The sequence below is a fragment of the Montipora foliosa genome, chromosome 6 (genome assembly GCF_036669935.1).
Source record: "Montipora foliosa isolate CH-2021 chromosome 6, ASM3666993v2, whole genome shotgun sequence".
Lineage (NCBI taxonomy): Eukaryota > Metazoa > Cnidaria > Anthozoa > Scleractinia > Acroporidae > Montipora > Montipora foliosa.
The window spans coordinates 56182883-56202882 of NC_090874.1; the positions used below are offsets into that span (position 1 = coordinate 56182883).

Here is a 20000-nt window from a genome sequence, read left to right on the forward strand (position 1 = left end):
CGCGAATGGAATGATTGTTTTATTAAATTCCTTAAACTCCAAAAACTTGGAAATACGAAATGCAAGCGAAATCGAAAAAACTTGATGAAGATGCGATGTTGTGTAATAGGCTTGTGGTCAGACAGACGTAGGCTCATCGCAAAAACATTTCTTGCCTTTTTGCGTTCTTCTAAACGTCGGAATTAATCGAAAGTTTGTACAAAACAAGTTTTTTTCATTTTTGGCTTTATTTAGAGAGAAATTTCTCTTTCTAGCGAAAACGTTTTTAGCTTAGCAACGCTTAGCGCAATCATTTACCATATAAGGTAAAACTAAGGTATATGAGCTGATAACCGAGATTGAGTGAACCAATCAGTGCACGCGAAATGCATTATCCGAGGTTGAAAAATTAATAAATGACAATATACAACAAGTACACCATGTTATTATCATACATGTAGCTACGGATGAAATACCGGGTACTAAGATTTTCCTTTGCCCAAAAATCATATTCTTCACCGTGTGCAGTGAAGGTATTATTTTTATCTTTCACATGTGAGGATATAGGTGTCGTCATGGTAAAACAATTAACCAATAAAAAGTGAGCTTCCCCTTCCTGGTAGGATACTTTTGTCCTGACATACAATTTTTCTCTACTACATGACATTCTCATGATTAGTTTTATGTTACTCAACATTATACAAGGCTCAAAATTAACGAAAAAAATCCAGTCGCAATTTTGCGCCAAGGTATGTAAATTTAAGAAAATTCACGGCGAGAAACAAACTAATTATGTCATGTCTTTATTTATTTATTTTAGCAAAGTGGCAACTGCTAACCCTTTTGTTTCAAAAGAGCGAAGGTGAAAACAAGTCCCAAATTTGCGACTTCTCCAGATATTTTAGTCGCAAGGGAACAAAATTAAGTGGCAATTTTGAGCCCTTTAAGAGTGTTTTAGCGGTAGAGTTTTTCACTTTTTCGCCGTTTTGGAAATGAATAAAACAAGTTCTTTTAAATCCGGACATTTCATCAGTATCAATATATTAACAGAACATAACGTGGCCATACAGGGATGCGAATTAATGTTCATCTTCTCGTGCTGTTAGCATCTTGCACTGGTTCACTGCGCTCACTCATGAGAGATACTATGGGCACTCCAAAGATAAAATTGATATCATCACGCAGCTAGCCATGTAATATCTTCTATTAATTTTAGTGCACTTTATGTGGCTGTTCCATGTTTTTTTGCTCTGTTGCACATTTCCATAGGTACATGACAAGGATGTGATTGGGGTAGAACATCATCCACACAACAATTTGATTTCCACATATAGTGAAGATGGACAGCTTAAATTATGGCAGCCTTAGCAGGAAAGCTTTCTTCAAAGGGAACAAAGCCCGGCTAGAGAATCGTCCTTTTAGGCTTTCCCTCAAGGACATGACTGTACATGACAAAGAAATTAGGATTGGAACAGAAAACGATTTCTTGTTCCATGTTCACTTGTACACACAAGATCAGTATGTACAAGCTGTTGCAGTTGTTGAACTGTATTGTGACAATAGTTTTTACTACTGAATTTTGCCAACTTACAGGACTGTTATCAATGTTGATTGTCAAACGTAGGAAGAGTTGTGTGAAACAAAAACACTGAACATCTCGTAAGCTGTGTCTTAACACAAGGCAGACATTAGGTGCGGTTACACTCACCATGGTAAATGCCATTTCCCATGGTAAATTATGCCGCGGTGCCTCACACTTGAGTTTTAGTATACCGCGTTAACTAGGGGTCACACGTTACGAAGATTACCGAGGTAAAACGAAATCTCACGCAATTCATTGGCGGGAAATTTAATCACAACTTCATCAGCATAGCGATTGGCTCTTGTACCTCGGGCATCAAAACACCCTTCCAACTTCCCACGTTAAATGTCATGGGCGCTTCCACTGATCTTTTTGACGTATCCATGGATATTTAACACGGGGAATTTACCTCGGGAAGCGTCGGTCACACTACTAAATACAGTTTCCCGTGGTAAAAAGGCAATTTACCACGATAAAGGTGCACCGTGTAACCGCATCTATTAATTTTGCCAGGTTCCTCTATAAGTTGAGGTAAATACAGAACGCTGATGCTAACTTTCTTGACTTGTCTCTCTTCTTAGCTATGATTGCTTCAAAACATCAGTCGTCCTTTTGTCAAAAAAAAACCTTAAGACATCCACCATACGGATGATACAGTTTTAAGTTACTTTGGGCTCAAAATGTTAGTGTCATTGTGTATTTTAACCCCATAGATAATACATTCCATTTTCTGTGATATTGTTATTTGGTTTTCAAGAGACAAGTGGCTACTATTAAAGAATTTACTGACTTCCTTTTTTTAGATATGCTTGGAACTCATACATCTAAGCATGTTTTCCCATGAAAATAATCTTTCCTGCTAGTTTATACCTGCACGTTATCAACCTACATTATAAAGTGTACGAGACATTTAACATAAATTTTCTAACAAAATCAAACGTTTCTACTGTAACAATTTTTTAGTTCGTTCTTGAGTGCACAGTAAATCTTTGTAAATGTGGTTGCCTATTCAGCACTAATTAAAGTACTGTGAGTTTTCATCGGAGGGGACTGAGATCCGATGTTATCTTTCACCCCCTGAAGAGGTCTGATTGATGTCACAGTAAAGTTGCCTGGTGTTTGACAGAGTAAACTCTGATCATTAAGTATCACTCTTAAAAGGGAAAGGGTTAGTGCAAGTCTATGTGAAGGCATTGAACCTATGGCAGCCTTGAAGATATTATTTTTACATCTTATTAAAAGGAAAGAATACTTGGAAGTGAGTATCCAAAGGAGTCTTGTGGCAGCTTTTATCACCCGTGATGAAGGCACCAGCACAAAGGGTCAAAACATGAGGTCTTGTAGCTTAACTTTGTCAGTTATATGTACAAACAATTACACAAACCATGTCTGACTTGCAGTTATACTTGAATGGAGATGCCACCCCAGCTGCAAGCAAAATGACTTCTTGAGACTGGTGTATGAGGGCATGCAAGCCAGCAAAAACAGCCTGACGTTATCAGAACTTTTCAGAATATTATTGCAATTTGCTGATGTAACAGCTTACATCGTAACATGTATTTTGCATTCCACAGGATGCTTGATCGAAGCATTCTTAAACAAAAAGCTATGAATAGTATAATAAGTAATACCTTAAAAAACAAGTACATTATGTTCCAGTCAAAAGAGATGCATTTGTTTATTCTACCATAACTGCACTGCTGCATCACAACTAAATGGGTAAAAAATGCAGGAGCATTTAATCAAGTAAACAAGAATGCATTGCACTTGCATTCATTCTGGAATCACACACATCACCTAGAGTATTATCCAATGATATATCGTGCTGGTAACACCAGCAGAGATTCCTAAGGTAACTGAAAATGTTCCTCAAAACTGCCATGGAAGATATTTTGTGATGGTGATTTCAACAAAATTATTTAGAGACATTGAAATAATCAAATGCAAAATGCCATCACTACTGATTAGAAACGTTTTGGAGTGGAATGTTGTTAACGTATTGACGAGTACACTTTAAAATCTATTAAGACTCGCTCCTAGGAGTCAGTGGGTTAAAGTACTAACTTAAAGGTAACTTAAAGTGCTACTATGACCAAAAATCAAAACTGTCTATGTAAACTGAACACAAAGTGACGGAAGTTTTAAGCCTTCATTTAAAAAAGACACCTGTTTATTTTTGAGTGAAATTCTCCTTATTAATGGTCCACATTACTAATTCAAAATCTTGAGAGAGCTGGATTGAGGATAAGATGACGTCAAAGACTCGCTAGTTTCAAAATGCAATTGGTGTGAGCGCGCCTAAAATTAATTATTTTGCAGCATGGGAGTTTCGAGCTTTCAGACTTTTAAACTCGTGTTTTGCATGTATAATAATCTGCGTTTACATGCTGCAGTTTTAACCTGGTGAGTGTTTGATGTCATCTTATCATCAATCCAACCCTCTGAGGTCCAATCGGTTGGTCTTGAACATGAGTAATGGCGGCCGTGAAATCAAAAACTTGCACTCAAAGCAAACAGCCTTTGGATAAAATTCGAAGCACAAAATTTTGCCAGTCAGGTGTGAAGGAAAAAAGGAAGGGAATTTTTTTATCATAGTAGCACTTTAATTGATGGTCAACAAGACACCAGGTTTTGTAATACATACTAGTCAAATGGTACCCACAAGAATCTAAAGGCAAGTTAGTTAAATCTAATTTTCTATACTTCAGCGTTATTTTATTGGACTCTAATTCACAATTACACAGCAGAATACACTGCAAAACGGATAATCATAAAGACCACAATGATAACAACCCCAACCACTATTGCGGTGTTGGCTAACTTCCTCGTCTCCGTACTCAATTGGTTGGCAGTCACCATGTCTCCTCGTAAAATTGCATCTCTAGTCTAGGTATGAAACAAACCAAAGTCTCAATATTTGGACAGCAATACTAAAAAAGAAATGCCCTGTTTCATGAAATGTGAAACACACCTGATTTGACTTCAGTATAGCACAAATTCCTATTGGACAGCAGCAAAAGAAACAGGCAAACCAGGACAACCCACGGTAGTCAGGTGGTGCAACCTGTGGAGCAAGAATGACACCTGGTCCACCCTGCTGCTGTGGAGTCAAAGTGAGAAATGTTGGTTAAAGGCAGGAAATAACTGTGCTCAAAAGTAGGGAACTCAATCTTTAAAGGCTGCATGTCTGCAAGATTTTGTACTTGCTGCAAGCCGCCAGGCACGCAGCGACACTAACCTTGCCGACCACTTTCTTGCGCATGGTTTATCTGTCGTACTGGATCTTCGCCAGATTTCATGAGCGAGTGGGTGGGCTCGTGCTCAGCACAAGACTTGGATAATTGTCAGAAAGTTTTGGGGTCACTATTTTCGGATTATCATTAGAATAGTTGCTTCCATGCTGTTTTCGTGCATCCCTTCACTTTTCACTTTTCATTGGTTGGTGCCCCTCTTCAGTTGTATTCATCTACTTTCATAACTTCCTTTCAGTTAGTATTCTTTAAATTTTTGAGATATCCTGGCAGTGTTAAGTTGTAATCACCATTCATGAATCCTTACTTTAACTTGAATGGTTTTAGGTCATTTTGAGGAAACACTGCTCCACTTGGTTTCCTTTCTATTCTGAATGAATTTTCAATGTTAACCCATTCATCCCTGAAGCCATCCCAAGTAAAATTGTCTGGCATTAAACCGAGTCAAGTCTTGAATCTCTCTTTTAGGACTGAAAAGCTGAAAATGAAAATGTATTATACATGTACTTTGTAAGCCTAGAGTAGTTATAAATTGTTTGATCCTCACAGTTATGAACGCAATTTTTGCAATTGCGTAAAGAAGCCTGAAAAATTCACGACTTCAACGGGGTTTGAACCAACGCTCTAACCAACTGAGCTATGAAGCTACTGACGTTGGGAGCTGGTCATTTGTGGGTTCTAATATTCTCGTGAGGAATGAATCAACGATGAAGTCATATATGAAATGGATCATATATGAACTGCAGATATGAAATCAAGGCTTCTTTAGGCAATTGCAAAATTGCGTTCATAACTGCGAGGATCATAGCTTCACTTGATTTCATATCCGCAGTTCATACATGTATATGATCCATTTCATATATCATTTCATCGTTGATTCATTACACACTGGAACATTAGAACCCACAAATGACCAGTTCCCAATGTCAGTGGCTTCATAGCTCAGTTTGTTCGAGCGTCGCACCGGTATCGCGAGGTCACTGGTTCAAACCCCGTTGAAGTCCTGAATTTTTCAGGCTTCTTTACACAACTGCAAAAATTGCGTTCATCTTAGCGAGGATCGTAGCTTCACTTGATGTTTGGTAACTTACCACAACTGTGACGGTGTTATGCTGAGTTGTGATTGGAGCACTAGCATATTGGTAACCTGGCTGAGCGCTGACTGGTGCTTGGTAGCCTGGGTGTGGTGGGTACTGGTGAGGCAGTTGTGTTGGGTAACGAAACTGAGGTGTGTTAGCACCTTGCACTGGTGGTTCCTGAGTCACTGGACCAGAAGGGTTTTTGATACCATAATCTTGACCAGGAGGGGGATACTGGGCCGGGGCATTTTGAAACCCAGGAGTGCTGTCAGGGGGTGGAGCATATGGTGGAAGCTGGGGATCTATGCAAAAGTATTATAATTAACAACTATTCACCGAAGTGAAGGTGGCTAGTGGTGGATGTTTAGCCAGCGGCGAAGAGACGAGGCAAATATCACCCACTAGCCACTGGGACTCTAGGGGAATAGTTGTTTTAGTATACCGGTATATACTAAAACAGTGAGATAATATAGCACAAAAAGATGATTTTAACTCATTTATTCCTGGAAAGATTACAACAGTTTCCGCCCTAAATTCTGGCCGAATTGCTCAGAGGTGAATAGCAATTGATATCCGGAGTTTGAATAGCCAATCGCATGCGCGTTCAACGCTATCCCGTGTTTTAGTATAATAATAATAAATTTACCTGCAAAAAAAGTGCATTACTTAACATGGCCTGACTTGAATAGACCTTGGTTTTTTTTTAATATCTATGCAATCTTGTAATAACTTGTAAAGTATTTGGAGCAAAAGGGTTGCATAACAGAAGCTGAACATCTGCAAACAAAATCTACCATACTATATACAATCATGTACTCTTTCCGTGAAACTTAGAAGAACCTTTTTGGAACATGTAATAACAAAATTACAAATAAAAACATGCAATGTCTCACATGTGTTCTTTCTGTGTTCATCATTCTTTGCCTACTGTTGAGAACTTTATAATTGCATTTTTATTTGAGAAACACATGCTTTTGCGGGCACGTGGGAACAGACATTTCGTCATTGGTTAATTCAACAATGCCATGTTCCTACTCGTTCGCTTGAAACTTTGAAATTGCTGATGCAATGTTTTGTGTTAAAGGGAAAGTACGGTCTAGAAAATTTTTCTCTGAATCGAAACTTCTTTACCTGTATTGTCATACTTGACCACTCATTTGGACTAAATGTGTTTAAATAGCCAACAATAACGCTTCAACAATGGGAAAATTGAAATTGAAATGCGCCAGCTTTGTTTTTGTGTATGCAAACGAGGCTATGACGTAGCAATAGTCAAGGATTTCTCCGGATGACTAAATGTACTTGATGAAAAGAAGAAAACACAGGCGAGGAGAGCAATACTTTGTAGACTTGGATCTTAATCCAGAGGCTAAATTGTATTGATATTGGCTCCACCTCTGAACAGATTTACCTTGTGGTGGTTAAACAGGGTTTTATATGTGAGTTATATGCAGGAGTTTTACAAAGCGAAAGAGAGCTTGCAGTGCTATCCCGCGCTCATTGCTGTGAAATAAATGAGTCAAACAGCACCTTGGTGAGGAAGCTCTGTGATTGGTTGATCACATTTTAGGGATTTCTTTTGTTCAAGCTATACCTCATGAGTGATAAACGATGTAGAAATGCAATGCCAAGAACTTCAATAAGTACAGCAAGTGAAAGAAGAGTATGACGTAAACATGTGTCGGAAACGTAACACGTGTAATGAATGTAGTAAGAATAGCTTGTTCTTACACACTTGCTTCATTTGGCTTCTTAATGAAGTGGAGCACTCCCAGACGTACACTGCTGCTAGTGTAGGGGAAAACCGGAGAACCGGAGAAAAACCTCTCAGTGTAGAGTAGACAACCAACAAACTCAACTCACATATGACGCCGGATCTGAGAATCGAGCCGGGGCCACACTGGTGGGAGGCGAGTGCTCTCACCACTGTGCCATCAAATGTAGCAAGCATAGCAATCGTAGCAAATGTAGCAAGTAGCAAGTGTAGACGTCGTAGCAAGTATAGCAAAAGTAGTACCAAGCGTAGCAAGCGTAGCAAATCAAGCGTAGCAAATGTAGCAAGCATATCAAGTGTAACAAATGTAGTGTGGCAAGCATAGCAAATGTAGCAAGCGTAGCAATCGCAGCAAATGTAGACGTCGGAGCAAGCATAGTAAGAGTAGTAGCAAGCGTAGCAAATGTGGCAAACGTAGCAATAGTAGCCAATGTAGCAAGTAGCAAATGTAGACGTCGTAGCAAGCATAGTAAGGGGAAGTAGCGAGCGTAGCAAATGTAGCAAACGTAGCAATAGTAGCAAGTAGCAAGTGCAGACGTCGTAGCAAGCATAGTAAGGGTAGTAGCAAGCGTAGCAAGTGTAGCAAATCGAGTGTAGCAAGTGTAGCAAGCGTAGCAATCGTAGCAAATGTAGCAAGTAGCGAGTGTAGCAAGCATATTAAGTGTAACAATGTAGTGCAGCAAGTGTAGCAAATGCAGCAAGCGTAGCAAGCATAGCAATTCAGTGAGTTTCAAATACTTCCGCGAATGCTTTTAACACCCTTTACTGAAAAATTAACTGAATTTTAGCTTTATGACATCGGTCAGTTTCCACGATCCAAAATCTACTTTTGCCTCAACAAGTTAAACTGATAAGCTATAATGGTCCAAATCCGCAATGGGGGACTAAATCCGCTAGTCCCCCGGGGTCCAAATACGCCAACGTATTTGTACCTGAGGGGTTAAATCCAGGAGGTCCAAATTCGCTAGGACACCAGAACGAGGAACCGGTATGAGGCAGTGTGGCCCAGTGGTTAGCTTGAGATCCGGAGTTTCGAGATTAAAGAATCGTTCTGACCACTCGTTGCCGGAATTTGTTGCTGGTAGTCCCTGGTTCAACTTCCCAGCCGCACTTGTAAATCTCCAACTGGTTCAGTTGCCTCCGGCCAGTTGGGATTCTTAACAGTTGTTGTGTTCTGTTGTTGCATTGATTGTGTTTCATTGACCCTGAAAAGCCCCTTTGGGGAGTGATCAATTAAGTATGTAATCTATTGTTTTGTATTGTTAGTAACGACTGCAAGTCAGATAAACGATTCATCTCTTTTTTTCGTAACACCAATGCATCAAAGGACAACTACAGCAATACCAGCACGAACGGCGTCTTTTGCTGCTCAACGTATACGTTTGTTTATAAATTCACTTCGTTGATACCTTACCGAATGCAATATGGCGGTATATTCATGTCATTAATGTCTAAACTAATGGATGTGAGCCCACACGTTATTTGATTTCCCCACAGTGACAGAGGAAAAAACTCTGAAAAGGTCAGAGGAAAGTACTTAAGTTTAAACGGCGATGAAATGGTCCGTCAGTTACGAGCTTAGGCAAACATTTCTAGTTCGTGCACTACACAGGAACAGGCGTAGCTCACTTGGTTAGTGCGCGGCTTTCAGAGCAAGAGCTCCCCAGTTCGATCCCCGGTGACTACAACGTCTGTTTCTACTTTACTCTGATCTGTGTTGCCATAGCTTTAAATACCCGTTAAACGGAGGACTGGTAAGGGGAGGGGGGTAAGGGGCCCACCAACGTTAAATAAAGTGACTTTATATTTTTATAAGTGACTAGGTACGAGCGAAGAGATGGATAATCTGTGAAGAAGGATTATGTTTGGCGGCGGTAGAGTTACCAAGCGCTCTATCATAGTTCTTTGCCAATGCTTGTTCCAGACTTACGACTAGTCCTAGCCAATGCGGCCAATAACTGCAGAATCCCTTCGGTTGAGTGCAACGCAGAATAGGTAAACTGGAAAGTTATCCGCTGTTAACAGTTCTAATGTTAACAGCTTTTTAAAAACATCAACATGTACTTTAGTTTCAGTAGATATTTTTGTATTGATCTTTTTTCCAATCCTATTAATTTTGTTTAGATAGATTTTCTCTTTCTAATTTAAAATTTACTTTGAAATAAACTATCCACCACCTTGAGATACTTCATGGCCTTTTTCTTGGAGTGCTACTTTACAAGATCTAGCTATTTTCTTAGTTCTCAGTTCTATTAAGAAAAAAAATTGTGCTATTCTCCGCCGTAAGGCCAGTTATTCGGACCAAGCAAGGTCGGAAAATTATGCACTTATTTATTTTTAATTTTTTTACTTTTTATTACTTTCTTTGACGAAAAAGGTTGGTTGGGGCGTGCTCATGCACTGGAGTTCTTTATGGGCGCGCTACTCTTGTTCGTATATACTGCACTGGTCAACGACCGGCTACCCACAGTGACAATGGAAAGTTAATTTAACACGGAGGCTCGGTCCATTACTCGAGAGTTCCGTCATTTAAGTTGGGAAATCGAGATTGGAAGGTCTTGCATGCGAGGTCCACTTCACGCTTTGAGAAAATTAAATCTGAATTCCGGATGCAAAAAAAAAGAAACTTTACAGATGATAATCAATGGGCCTTATTTTGCGCGGCGGCCATATTGGCCGTAGACAATAGATGTCGTACCCCGAGCCTCGAGTTGAAATGTTTGGGAACGAGTTTCGGTGGGGCAAAACAAAGGTTTTCAATCCCTTGGGGCTCAACATGGCCGCCGTGTAATTTTAAAGGCCTATACACTCAATGTTCAAGTCAAGACTCCATACTCCATACATTTTCGGAATGTCCTCTTACACTCTCAATATACACTGATTGTCACGGAAAAAAATTCCCTTAACGCATATGTCTTTTTCTCCTATTTTTAATAAATCGTTGTAACATAGTTGTCAAATTGTAGCTCATAAGTGTTGATTATTTAGTGTTAGTAACATCGCTTGATATCTTAACGTCATATTGTTATGTGGAATGTTGTAACACTATTGTAGTCTGTAGGAGAAATTAAGAATGCATGTTAAGTGTTAATTTGTGAGCTAAGAATAGGTGATAGGGCGTTGGCCCAGGTTATATATACCACGGCAAAGCGGCGCAAGGTTGACGCATGTAGGAAACGCACAAGGAAAGGTTGTAACACGAAGGTCTGGGGGAAAAGGAAAAGATAGAGAGCTGAGTGTATCACTGCTAAGAGACAATAGCGGGAGCCGGCCGGAAAATTTCAAGACAAAACCCATTTGTCAGCGGAGGCAAGAAAAGAAGTCACACGAAGAGATTAAGGCGCTACGTTTAAGAAGTTTAAGAAACGAGAAAAGAAACTGGTCAAAGAAAGAGAACTGAAGAACCAGAGTAGACGTAGGCGCCAAGGTGTGGGGAAGTTGACGTGGAAACTGAATTGCTGTTGGTTTGTTAAAGAGCTGGACTGCTGGTTTGTTGAAAGACTGAACTGTTGATTTGTTAAAGAACTGAACTTTTAGCTTATATTTTTATTCAAATTTCTAGTGAGTGGTAAAAGTATTGTTGTATTTCACTGTGAATTAAGATTATTAGAAACTTAGTAAAGTTCAGAATGAATATTACTTAAGTAATTTTTCCTTCAAAACGTGTAGCTTTAATAAAAGTCTTAATTATTGTCTCTTTGTTTATCGATAGCTTGTTTTTTTGTTGTTGTTCTTTTTTTGTATAGTGTGCTAGTATGCTGTATTGGTATTAATTTGTTGTATTGTCATTAGTTTTGTCTATTGTACACATGTTGTTATTTGTTGTGTCACAAATAAAAATGTTAAAAAATTAAATTAATAAAGAATTTAAAAATCTGATTTCCGGATGCAAAAAAAATTGACTTCAAGTGAAATTGCGACATAACTTCCACCACGATTCGCAACCCCGTTAACACGGTCAAGTTCCTATGCTCCGTTGGGTGACCTTCACTGACGTCGTTAAAGGCAACCACAAAGACAATCGCAGCCACAGAAACAACTGCAAAATGAAGAGCTCATGGAAGGTCGCAAACGGTGGTCAGAAACAAAGCCGGGATTCAGTGCGATGCCGTGATGGATGCTTTCACCAGTGTGTAACCCCAACCTAAGCAAATATGGCTGAAGGATATTTATTTTCGGGTGACCCGCTTACAATGCACATCAAACATCGGCAAAAAAAGACGCACGCATCTTGTATGAGACCTTGTTGGTGTGTCTAGCACTCCATGTTTTTGCAACGCGGATGCTAACCGGAAGTGAACATTTCGCATGCCAGGCCTCAGTTGTTCAAAAGGTGGATAACGCTATCCACCGCATACATCACTATCCAGTAGATAAACACGACCAAAACCAATTGAGTCATCCAGTGGATAGTGATTTATCCAGTGGATAGCGCTATCCACCCTTCGAACAATCGGGGCCAGGACAGTTGTGTCTTCTTCCAGCTTTCTAAAGTAATTATCTCTAATGGAAAAAAGATCTGTACATGTTGTTGTTGTGTGAGTACAAGTTAAAAAGGAAATCAGCTCATTTCCAGTTGCCGTCGCGTCTCAAAAAAGTCGCGGTTGCGTGCATAAGTTCCCTAATACCCTTTCCCGCGTTACCTAAACGTCATAGCGGATTTTGAATTTATTGACTGCCCAATGAGCAGAAAGAAAGCACGAGTGCTTACCCTTTGAGAGAGAATAAGCAAGGATAAATTAACAGTGTTGGAAATTTTCCGATCTGCAAACTGCAGGGGAACATTTCGCAGATTTGTGACTATACCGGTGGTTTAGTCTGTTTATGACGCAGGCTAACTAGATTTTGGCTTTTATGCAAAGCACTAAAAGCATGATTGGAGGCCAGAGTATTCCTTCCATACAAATCCTTCCAGCATGTGTAACATCTTCAGCTAATTCAAATACATGGGCATGATATTTTGCATATTTGAAGTCAATATTTTAAATTCTAAAACTATTTGCTGGCCTAGTGGAGGTGACAGACAGGTATGTAGAATACACTACGTAAAGGTACACCTTATTTAAAGTCGGAAGTTCCTTTACTCTCTAGGGAGTACTCTCCCAGGAAGCCGGCGGTGCGCTCATTTTACCCCCCTCTTTTCCATCAGTGCACCGTTTTATGGGTATTTAAAGCTACTTAGGCTACACTGAAAGGAAAGAAGTCGAAACAAGGATGAGAGATCCGGGGATCGAACTCGGAACCTTATGCTCAAAGGCCGCACACAAACCGACTGTGCCACCCTTGCTCCTTAAAGCTCCTACTGGCTTGTATGGTCGTCCAAAACCATCAAGCAATGAATCAAAATGAAGGTCTGTAACAGAATTCTAATCAGGAAATGTACTTGAATGTTAAACAGTGCTTACAGGTTGAAAAATAAAAATAATCTTTAGATCTTGTCCAAGTTCAATCTAATAAGTGTACCAAAAAGTAAAAGCTGTTTTGTGTGATTTTATTTTAGTACATCTTGTGGGTATCATAGAAAAAATTAACACGTGGTGATAATATTGTTAACTTGATAAGTGTGAAAGAGCATTTTGCAAATGACAGGTATGAGATGATTGTTGCAAACAACAATGACTACCATTCTCTTCAAGATGAAATACTACTTATTAAAGTACTCTTTAAAAATCAAGTACAAAGCTGTCAGACTACTCTCGAAAAATAACTTAACAAATAATGTCTTCAGTTAAACTTGATGAAGGATGCTGTCACAGCAACTCAGAACTTTTCAGGTCTGAAAGCCTTGCCTACTCTAATGAAAGGCGATTATTGAAAAGTTCTAAAAACTAATATATTAGTAGTATAATCCCTGTCATTTTTTCAACCAGAATGGCACAAGTTAATTTGTGACAATTTTTGGTGGAATTTTTGCTGGAAAGCCGTAGTGACACAGCATACTATATGAAGGCCCATTTAAACCGTTTCAACTTTGTTTTCAACATGCATTCTGAATCAACAATTTGTTAGGAGCCTTTGAAGAGGTTGTTCAACGTTGTTGAAAGTGTAAAAAATGTTGAAAGCTTGTTGAATCAAATTTAAACTGATTTATACTTTCATTCAATATCGACTCAACATTCCTCTTGTAATAGATTTAATGTTGGATGGAGTTGAAACCATGACTTCGTTCAACATTTAAAGAACACATATGTATGCTCACAGCTGGTCATCTCGATGAGAGAGACTGGCTTCTTGTTCTTAGTTCCTCGCACTTTAAGTGTTGCCTCAATCGTTGGCAAGATGTTGAAACCATTTGCAACTGCGCAAAATCCTTTATTGAATGAATGTTGAAACAAGAGTTGATCCTTGAGACTATCAATTATTATATAACGTAATTAGGCAAGGATGTCTGTGTCTTCAGTACAAATAACAGAGTGCTACTCTTTTGCAAAATAATTATTGATGTCCTTAACGACATTTGGGATTTTAGCTAATTTATAAAGCTTTACGATTTTAATGTTGTTATTAATTATCTTGTAAAGAACTTCATGCAATTGCAACTCTGTGGGTACGTTTTGCAATCCTGGCCAAAACGTTTGTGTACACAATTCTTTTCATTTGTTTTTTGGGTAGATTACTTCTAAGTTACATCAAATTCCCACTCACATGTTCAACTTTGTGAAGTCTCACCCCCAAAACAATGTTGAACGCCACACCTTGCAAAACATTTTTGACCAAAGGGTTAGCCCCAGGGCCACAACATTAGGGAGAAAAAGGAAACGACGACAGCTATGGCAACGCCAATGGCAAAACGCAGTAATATTATTGGTTAAAATTAATGAGTTTGAGAAGCGACGTTTTTGTTGCCGTAGCCATCGTGGTTCTACTCCCTATTGTCCAGAGTAGAGATGGGAAGGGAGGATCAATGGAACAAATGTTTTGGCCAAGATACACAATTAACTATTATATAGAGGATATTACATGGCCGCGCGGGGATACGAATTTTATCTTCGAGTGCTGCAAGTATCTCTCACGAGTGAGCGAAGCGAACGAGTGAGAGATACTTTCAGCACGAGAAGATAAAATTCGTATCCCCAAGCGACCATGTAATGTTCTGTTTATTATATAGATATTGATGAAATGTCTTGATTTAAAACAACTTGTTTTATTCATTTTCCAAATGTTGAAAAAGTGGTCACCAACCGCTAAAACACGCATGTTGTGTAACATGAAACAAGATGTGAAAGTTATGAAAAACAAATCATGATAATGTAAAATTTTGCAATAAAAATGTTAATGTAGTGGAAAAGAATTATATTAAAGCACAAAAGTATCTTACAATGAAGAGAAAGCTCGCGTTTTATTGGCTAATCATGTTGGTTACCATGACAACACCTATATCCTCACATGTGAAAGATAAAAATGATACGTTCACTGCGCGCGGTGAAGATATGATTTTTTAGTAAAAGGAGAAATCCTGGTATTTCATCAATATCTATATAATAAATATTAGTATCACCAACTAGTGGACTAATGAAAATACTGCATTTTGATTGGCTACGCTACTAGAGGACTATTAGTAATAGTCCTCGAGTAGCGAAAAGCGTGATGCTTTTTTTGTTTAATTCCCAATTAAATATTTCTTTAACTTCAATTTGTTAACTTTATTATTGCCTTTTCTGTCCAACTAGTTGGGTGATACTAAAACAATTAGATCCTTCGCCCTCAAGGGTCACGGGTCAACAGCCCATTCGGCTTCGCTTCATGTGCCCACAATTGGTTCTTGCCTATGATCTATTAGAGGACAGATGCACGATTGACGTCACCATCAGCTTTTATGCGAATAAAGTTAATTTCCTTATTATATAAAACAAATAGATTCCTTATTGCCGTGTGTCTGTTCAGTAATAGATCACAGAAGATGTCAAAATGTGGTAAGAACATCAGTGACACTCTCAGCTATTGCCTGGTATGCCATTTTTTTGTTCTTACCACATTTTGACGTCATCTGAGATCTATTACTGAACAGACGCACGACAACATGGAATATACTTGTTAACCAGATATCAAAATATTTACAAAGGTCAACAAGTGAGATTCAAAACTACTAAACAATAATTAGTTTCGTACAAATCCAATAAAGAGGCTAGCAATAGATACAAAACAGACAGCACAGGAATCCCTGATCCCAATAACCGCAAGCTACCTAAGGAACTGTAGGCTAACTGCAGTGCTAACTAGGCTAGCCAATGTGTAATTTAGGCTAACCGTAAAGGCTTGCATGACTCCTGTGACTTGGAGCCATGTGAACAGAGCAAGCAAGAAATCCCAAATCGCAAGCTACCTAAGCTAACTATAGGCCAACCGGTGTGACGTTTAGGCTAACCCGAGTGTTATTTAGGCCAATCAATGTGTTATTTTAATAGGCTAACCAGAGTGGCTCGCTGGCTTGCAGATTATCCGGAATGGTTGTAGTTTTGCTTGGATTTTGTAAAGCCCCCCAGGAATGATGAAATAGCTTTGCAACATTTTTTTTTTCTTGCTTGCAGCAGTGCAAGAATTTTTTTTCTATTTCATTTGTGCTGCATGCAATTTTTTTTTTCCAACAAGCGCTTGCAGGAATTTTTTTTTCAAAAGCACCCGCCCCCCACCCCTCAAGAGTTAAATGGTCGGCACCTAAGGTTGAACACGGTTGTTGACTATTGCTACGTCATAACACGTCATATCAAAGACGGCGCTCTCCAAGTCACGAAAGAGGCAACTTCAAAGTGCTCTTGTCACATTTTAACAGAGGACTGGAGAGCACGGCAATTATTTTCTAATTCCTGGGGAAACGTTTTCGTAATTTAGAGAAACGTTTTCTAGACCGTACGTTCCCTTTACGAGAAAAAATTTGTGAAGTTGATTAATTTTTGCCTCAAGTGTTTGAAGGGTTCACAGATTTGAAATAATTTATTTGTTAACGGAATTATTGCCTGAACACCTTCAGTGTTACTAGAATCTACTCCAATAATAATAATAATAATGTCCATGCTTTACATGTATAAAAGAAGTGAAGTGTTCAGGCATTGAGGTAAGAAAAGGAAGCTCAGCCTGGCAAATACGTCACAATAACAAGAGGCATCCACTTACCAAGATTTCCTTGAGGATAAACAGCCATTCTTTTAATATGAAAATGAAAAATATTAATTAACAATAATTGCATGAAAACTTCTCCTCACTAATAATTGGTTGCATGTCAGAGTTACAGTTTTGATTGGGTTTAAACTTAAAGAACTGGAGCTGGTTCCTGAAAGGACAGTAATAACTCTATCCCAGGGATAATATACACTCAATGTATGGTCCTAAGGGAAAACAAAAATAACTAGTTTCCTGAGGGACCAGACAGTCAATGAACGAAATTATATATGAATGAATCATTTCTTATTTGCGGATATGAAATCAAGTAAAGATATGATCCTCACAGTTATGGATGCAATTTTAGCAATTGCTCAGAGAAGCCTGAAAAATTCAGGACTTTGAACCCATGATCTTGCGATACCGGTGTGATGCTCTGCCCAACTGAGCTATTATTCCATGGAATAAGGCACATTTACATGGAACACTTTTCAAGGAACCAATCCCTGGTCAATAGATTGTGTCAAAAGACTGCTAAACAGCCTGCCTAGACGTGGCAATAATATAAAACACGAAAAAATGTCCCAATTTGATTTAATAAATACATAGCTTGTTTTCTTTGATTTTTGAGATACGTGTGTTATACTCTTAATTTGCGCGCTTCACAAAAAATTGTAGGGGAAGAAATATTTCCTATCAAATATACCATGACATGAATATTACAGAAAAAATTAATTTACTGAGTATGGGGGCTTTACTTTTGAATATTGGTCTGTGGTTGTGAAGGTATTGACCCAGCACTGAGTACCAATATTCCCAAGTATGGTCCTGAGAAATTGATCAATGAATATATGAAATGCTCTTGAAACCCTCCAAATGAAAGGCAAAGTAGGTGATGTACTTTCCAGTTAATACCAAATTGCCTGGCAGCTTGAAACTCAAACAAAAATCATACAGCAGTATGTACCCATGCGGAAGTTGTAAAGATAATTCTCCTCTCTGATTTGGCAACATTCCTACATCATAAGACTTAATTGTCCTCACCCCTTGGAATCTCTTACCCAGGAAGTAATGCCCAGGAATTAGCCAAAGGTGGGGAAGAGGGAAGTAGGTGCCAAAAAAATAATATGTGATTCCTTTCCACAAATTCTGGTGTAAAAGAAAGCACAACTTGCGAGAAAACATGCTTACAATACACAGAAAATGGAAATATGCACATGTAAATGTAAATGTTGACTAATAACATACTGCAAACAAAGAGCGTTTATGCTTCATCACATGGGATGCCACAGGCAGACCACGTCTAAATTCCAGTTGAGGTGTTTTTGTTGCTGTTCTTTTGCGTAGTCACAAATGTGCATACCCAGCAGAAATTGAATGAAACCCCAGAAACTGGGGATATGGGGGAATAATTACAACTCCCCATGGTAGTCTTACACTCCTCGAACACAAGCCCTCAGCTGTACTGGACGCACAAAAGAAGGGTGCTAAGCCACTCAGTCATGAAGTCGTGTACATAAAATAACATGCTAATTTGTCTAATAAATATCACCCAACTAGTGGAATGATGCAAATCCTGCATTTTGATTGGGTATGCTACTAGAGGACTATTAGAAATAGTCCCCATCCCTTTAATAATGCTAACCGTAACCCTAATTACGACTAAAGACACTTTTTAGGCTTAAGGTTAGTCCCTGTGATAGCCTTAGGTTTATCTAGTAATGCAGTGACCTGTGACCTGCTTTTTCTTCATGCCCCGTGCGGCACACTTATATATTCACTGCATCGAAGAGTGTACCACACTTGGAGTGTGATTGGTGCCACCGACTAGTGTCTCGTAATAATCAAGATGGCTACAGAAGTAATAGCGTCAGCAAAGAGAGATTTTAACATTTGGAATTTGTTTCTGCTTCAGTATAGCCCATCCCAAGCGATGCATAGAGTGGTGCAAAGAACACGATTTACTTTCGTCGTCTGTGAAATGTCCAAAACCTGTGTGGAAATGCAGTCAGTTGAGTAGTATAGTAGTCGGGGATACCAGCTCATTTTCAATTTGACCTTTGGATTTTGCGTTTGATTTTGCGTTGAATTTGACCTTGGGATTTTGCATTCAAATTTGACTTGCGTTGGATTCAAAATTTACTAAAATGTGTTTCTAAAAAATATATATACCCAGCAATAAACTAAATGATTAATTATTCACATAATCAATAAGATGGAATATGAAAGAATCACAAAGCATGACATTCTCGGAAATAAAGAAAGGGGTTTTTCCCATGAAAGTGATTTAATAAATATATTCAAGTCAGTTTTAACCAATCACAACTTTCATTTTTTTTACCAAAATTGTTTCTCAAATGATTTTTATTTCCATTTTGGTTTCTATTTTGGAAGTGACTTTGGAAGATGCATGCATGAAATGTATTAAATATTCATATAATCAGCATAGCGTGACATTTGATAAACTTTACAAGTAAACTGTATGAGTAAACTTTAGAAGTAAACTTCATTAGTAAACTTTATAAGTAAACTTTATTAGTAAACTTTATTAGTAAACTTTATGAGTAAACCTTAAACAATAATATTTAAAACATTATTGTAGTATCTTAGTATATAAATGTATTGTAAAAAATTACATTTTGACCATTTGTTTTTAAAAGAAAATGTCATGTCCTTTTTGCTTTGTAAAAATACAAGAAATAAACAATAAAAATAATCAAAAAACACATTGTTGTGGACAAGAAATTTCTGAAATAGATTATCAAATGATTTGTACTGTTTGTGGAATAATACATTATGAAATTTTTAAAAATAATTAAATAGATTTTTATGAAAATATGTATAAAGTTAGAAAAAATCAGTTTATATAAGAAAATACCATATTCGGAATGTATTAACAGATATAGCACTCAAAAACACATTAGGAATATCAAGAGATATTATAAACCATGTTTGCAAGAAATTTGATGTTATAAGCACAGTTTTGCATATAGTTAACAAAGATAGAAAAAGAATATTATCAATAAAATTTATAATACACAAGCTTTTTGAAAAATGGAATTTGAATTTGAATGTTCCAATTACTAAATCCAAAAAGACTTTGAATGATAATTATGAGAAATATTGGAATAGGATTTGTTTGTTGATTGAACTATAAATGTTTATATATATATATTTTTATTTTTTCTGGTATAGAAACACAATTATCATTAATAATATTATCAAATACAACAGATTTA

The 20000-nt window shown here is 38.0% G+C and overlaps 1 protein-coding gene across 1 annotated transcript in view; it reads right to left on the reverse strand.

Moving 5' to 3' along the window:
• Window positions 1–3096: 3096 nt before the first annotated feature.
• Window positions 3097–20000, reverse strand: part of LOC138007826 (proline-rich transmembrane protein 1-like) — a 43053-nt gene continuing 26149 nt past the window's right edge. Inside the window, exons 2-5 of the mRNA XM_068854908.1 lie at window positions 16777–16805; window positions 5904–6193; window positions 4533–4661; window positions 3097–4447 (exon numbers count right to left, since the gene is read on the reverse strand). Of these exons, the coding sequence (XP_068711009.1) occupies window positions 4298–4447; window positions 4533–4661; window positions 5904–6193; window positions 16777–16804 (597 nt within the window). The 5' untranslated portion in view covers window position 16805 and the 3' untranslated portion in view covers window positions 3097–4297. The remainder of the gene's footprint in view (window positions 4448–4532; window positions 4662–5903; window positions 6194–16776; window positions 16806–20000) is intronic.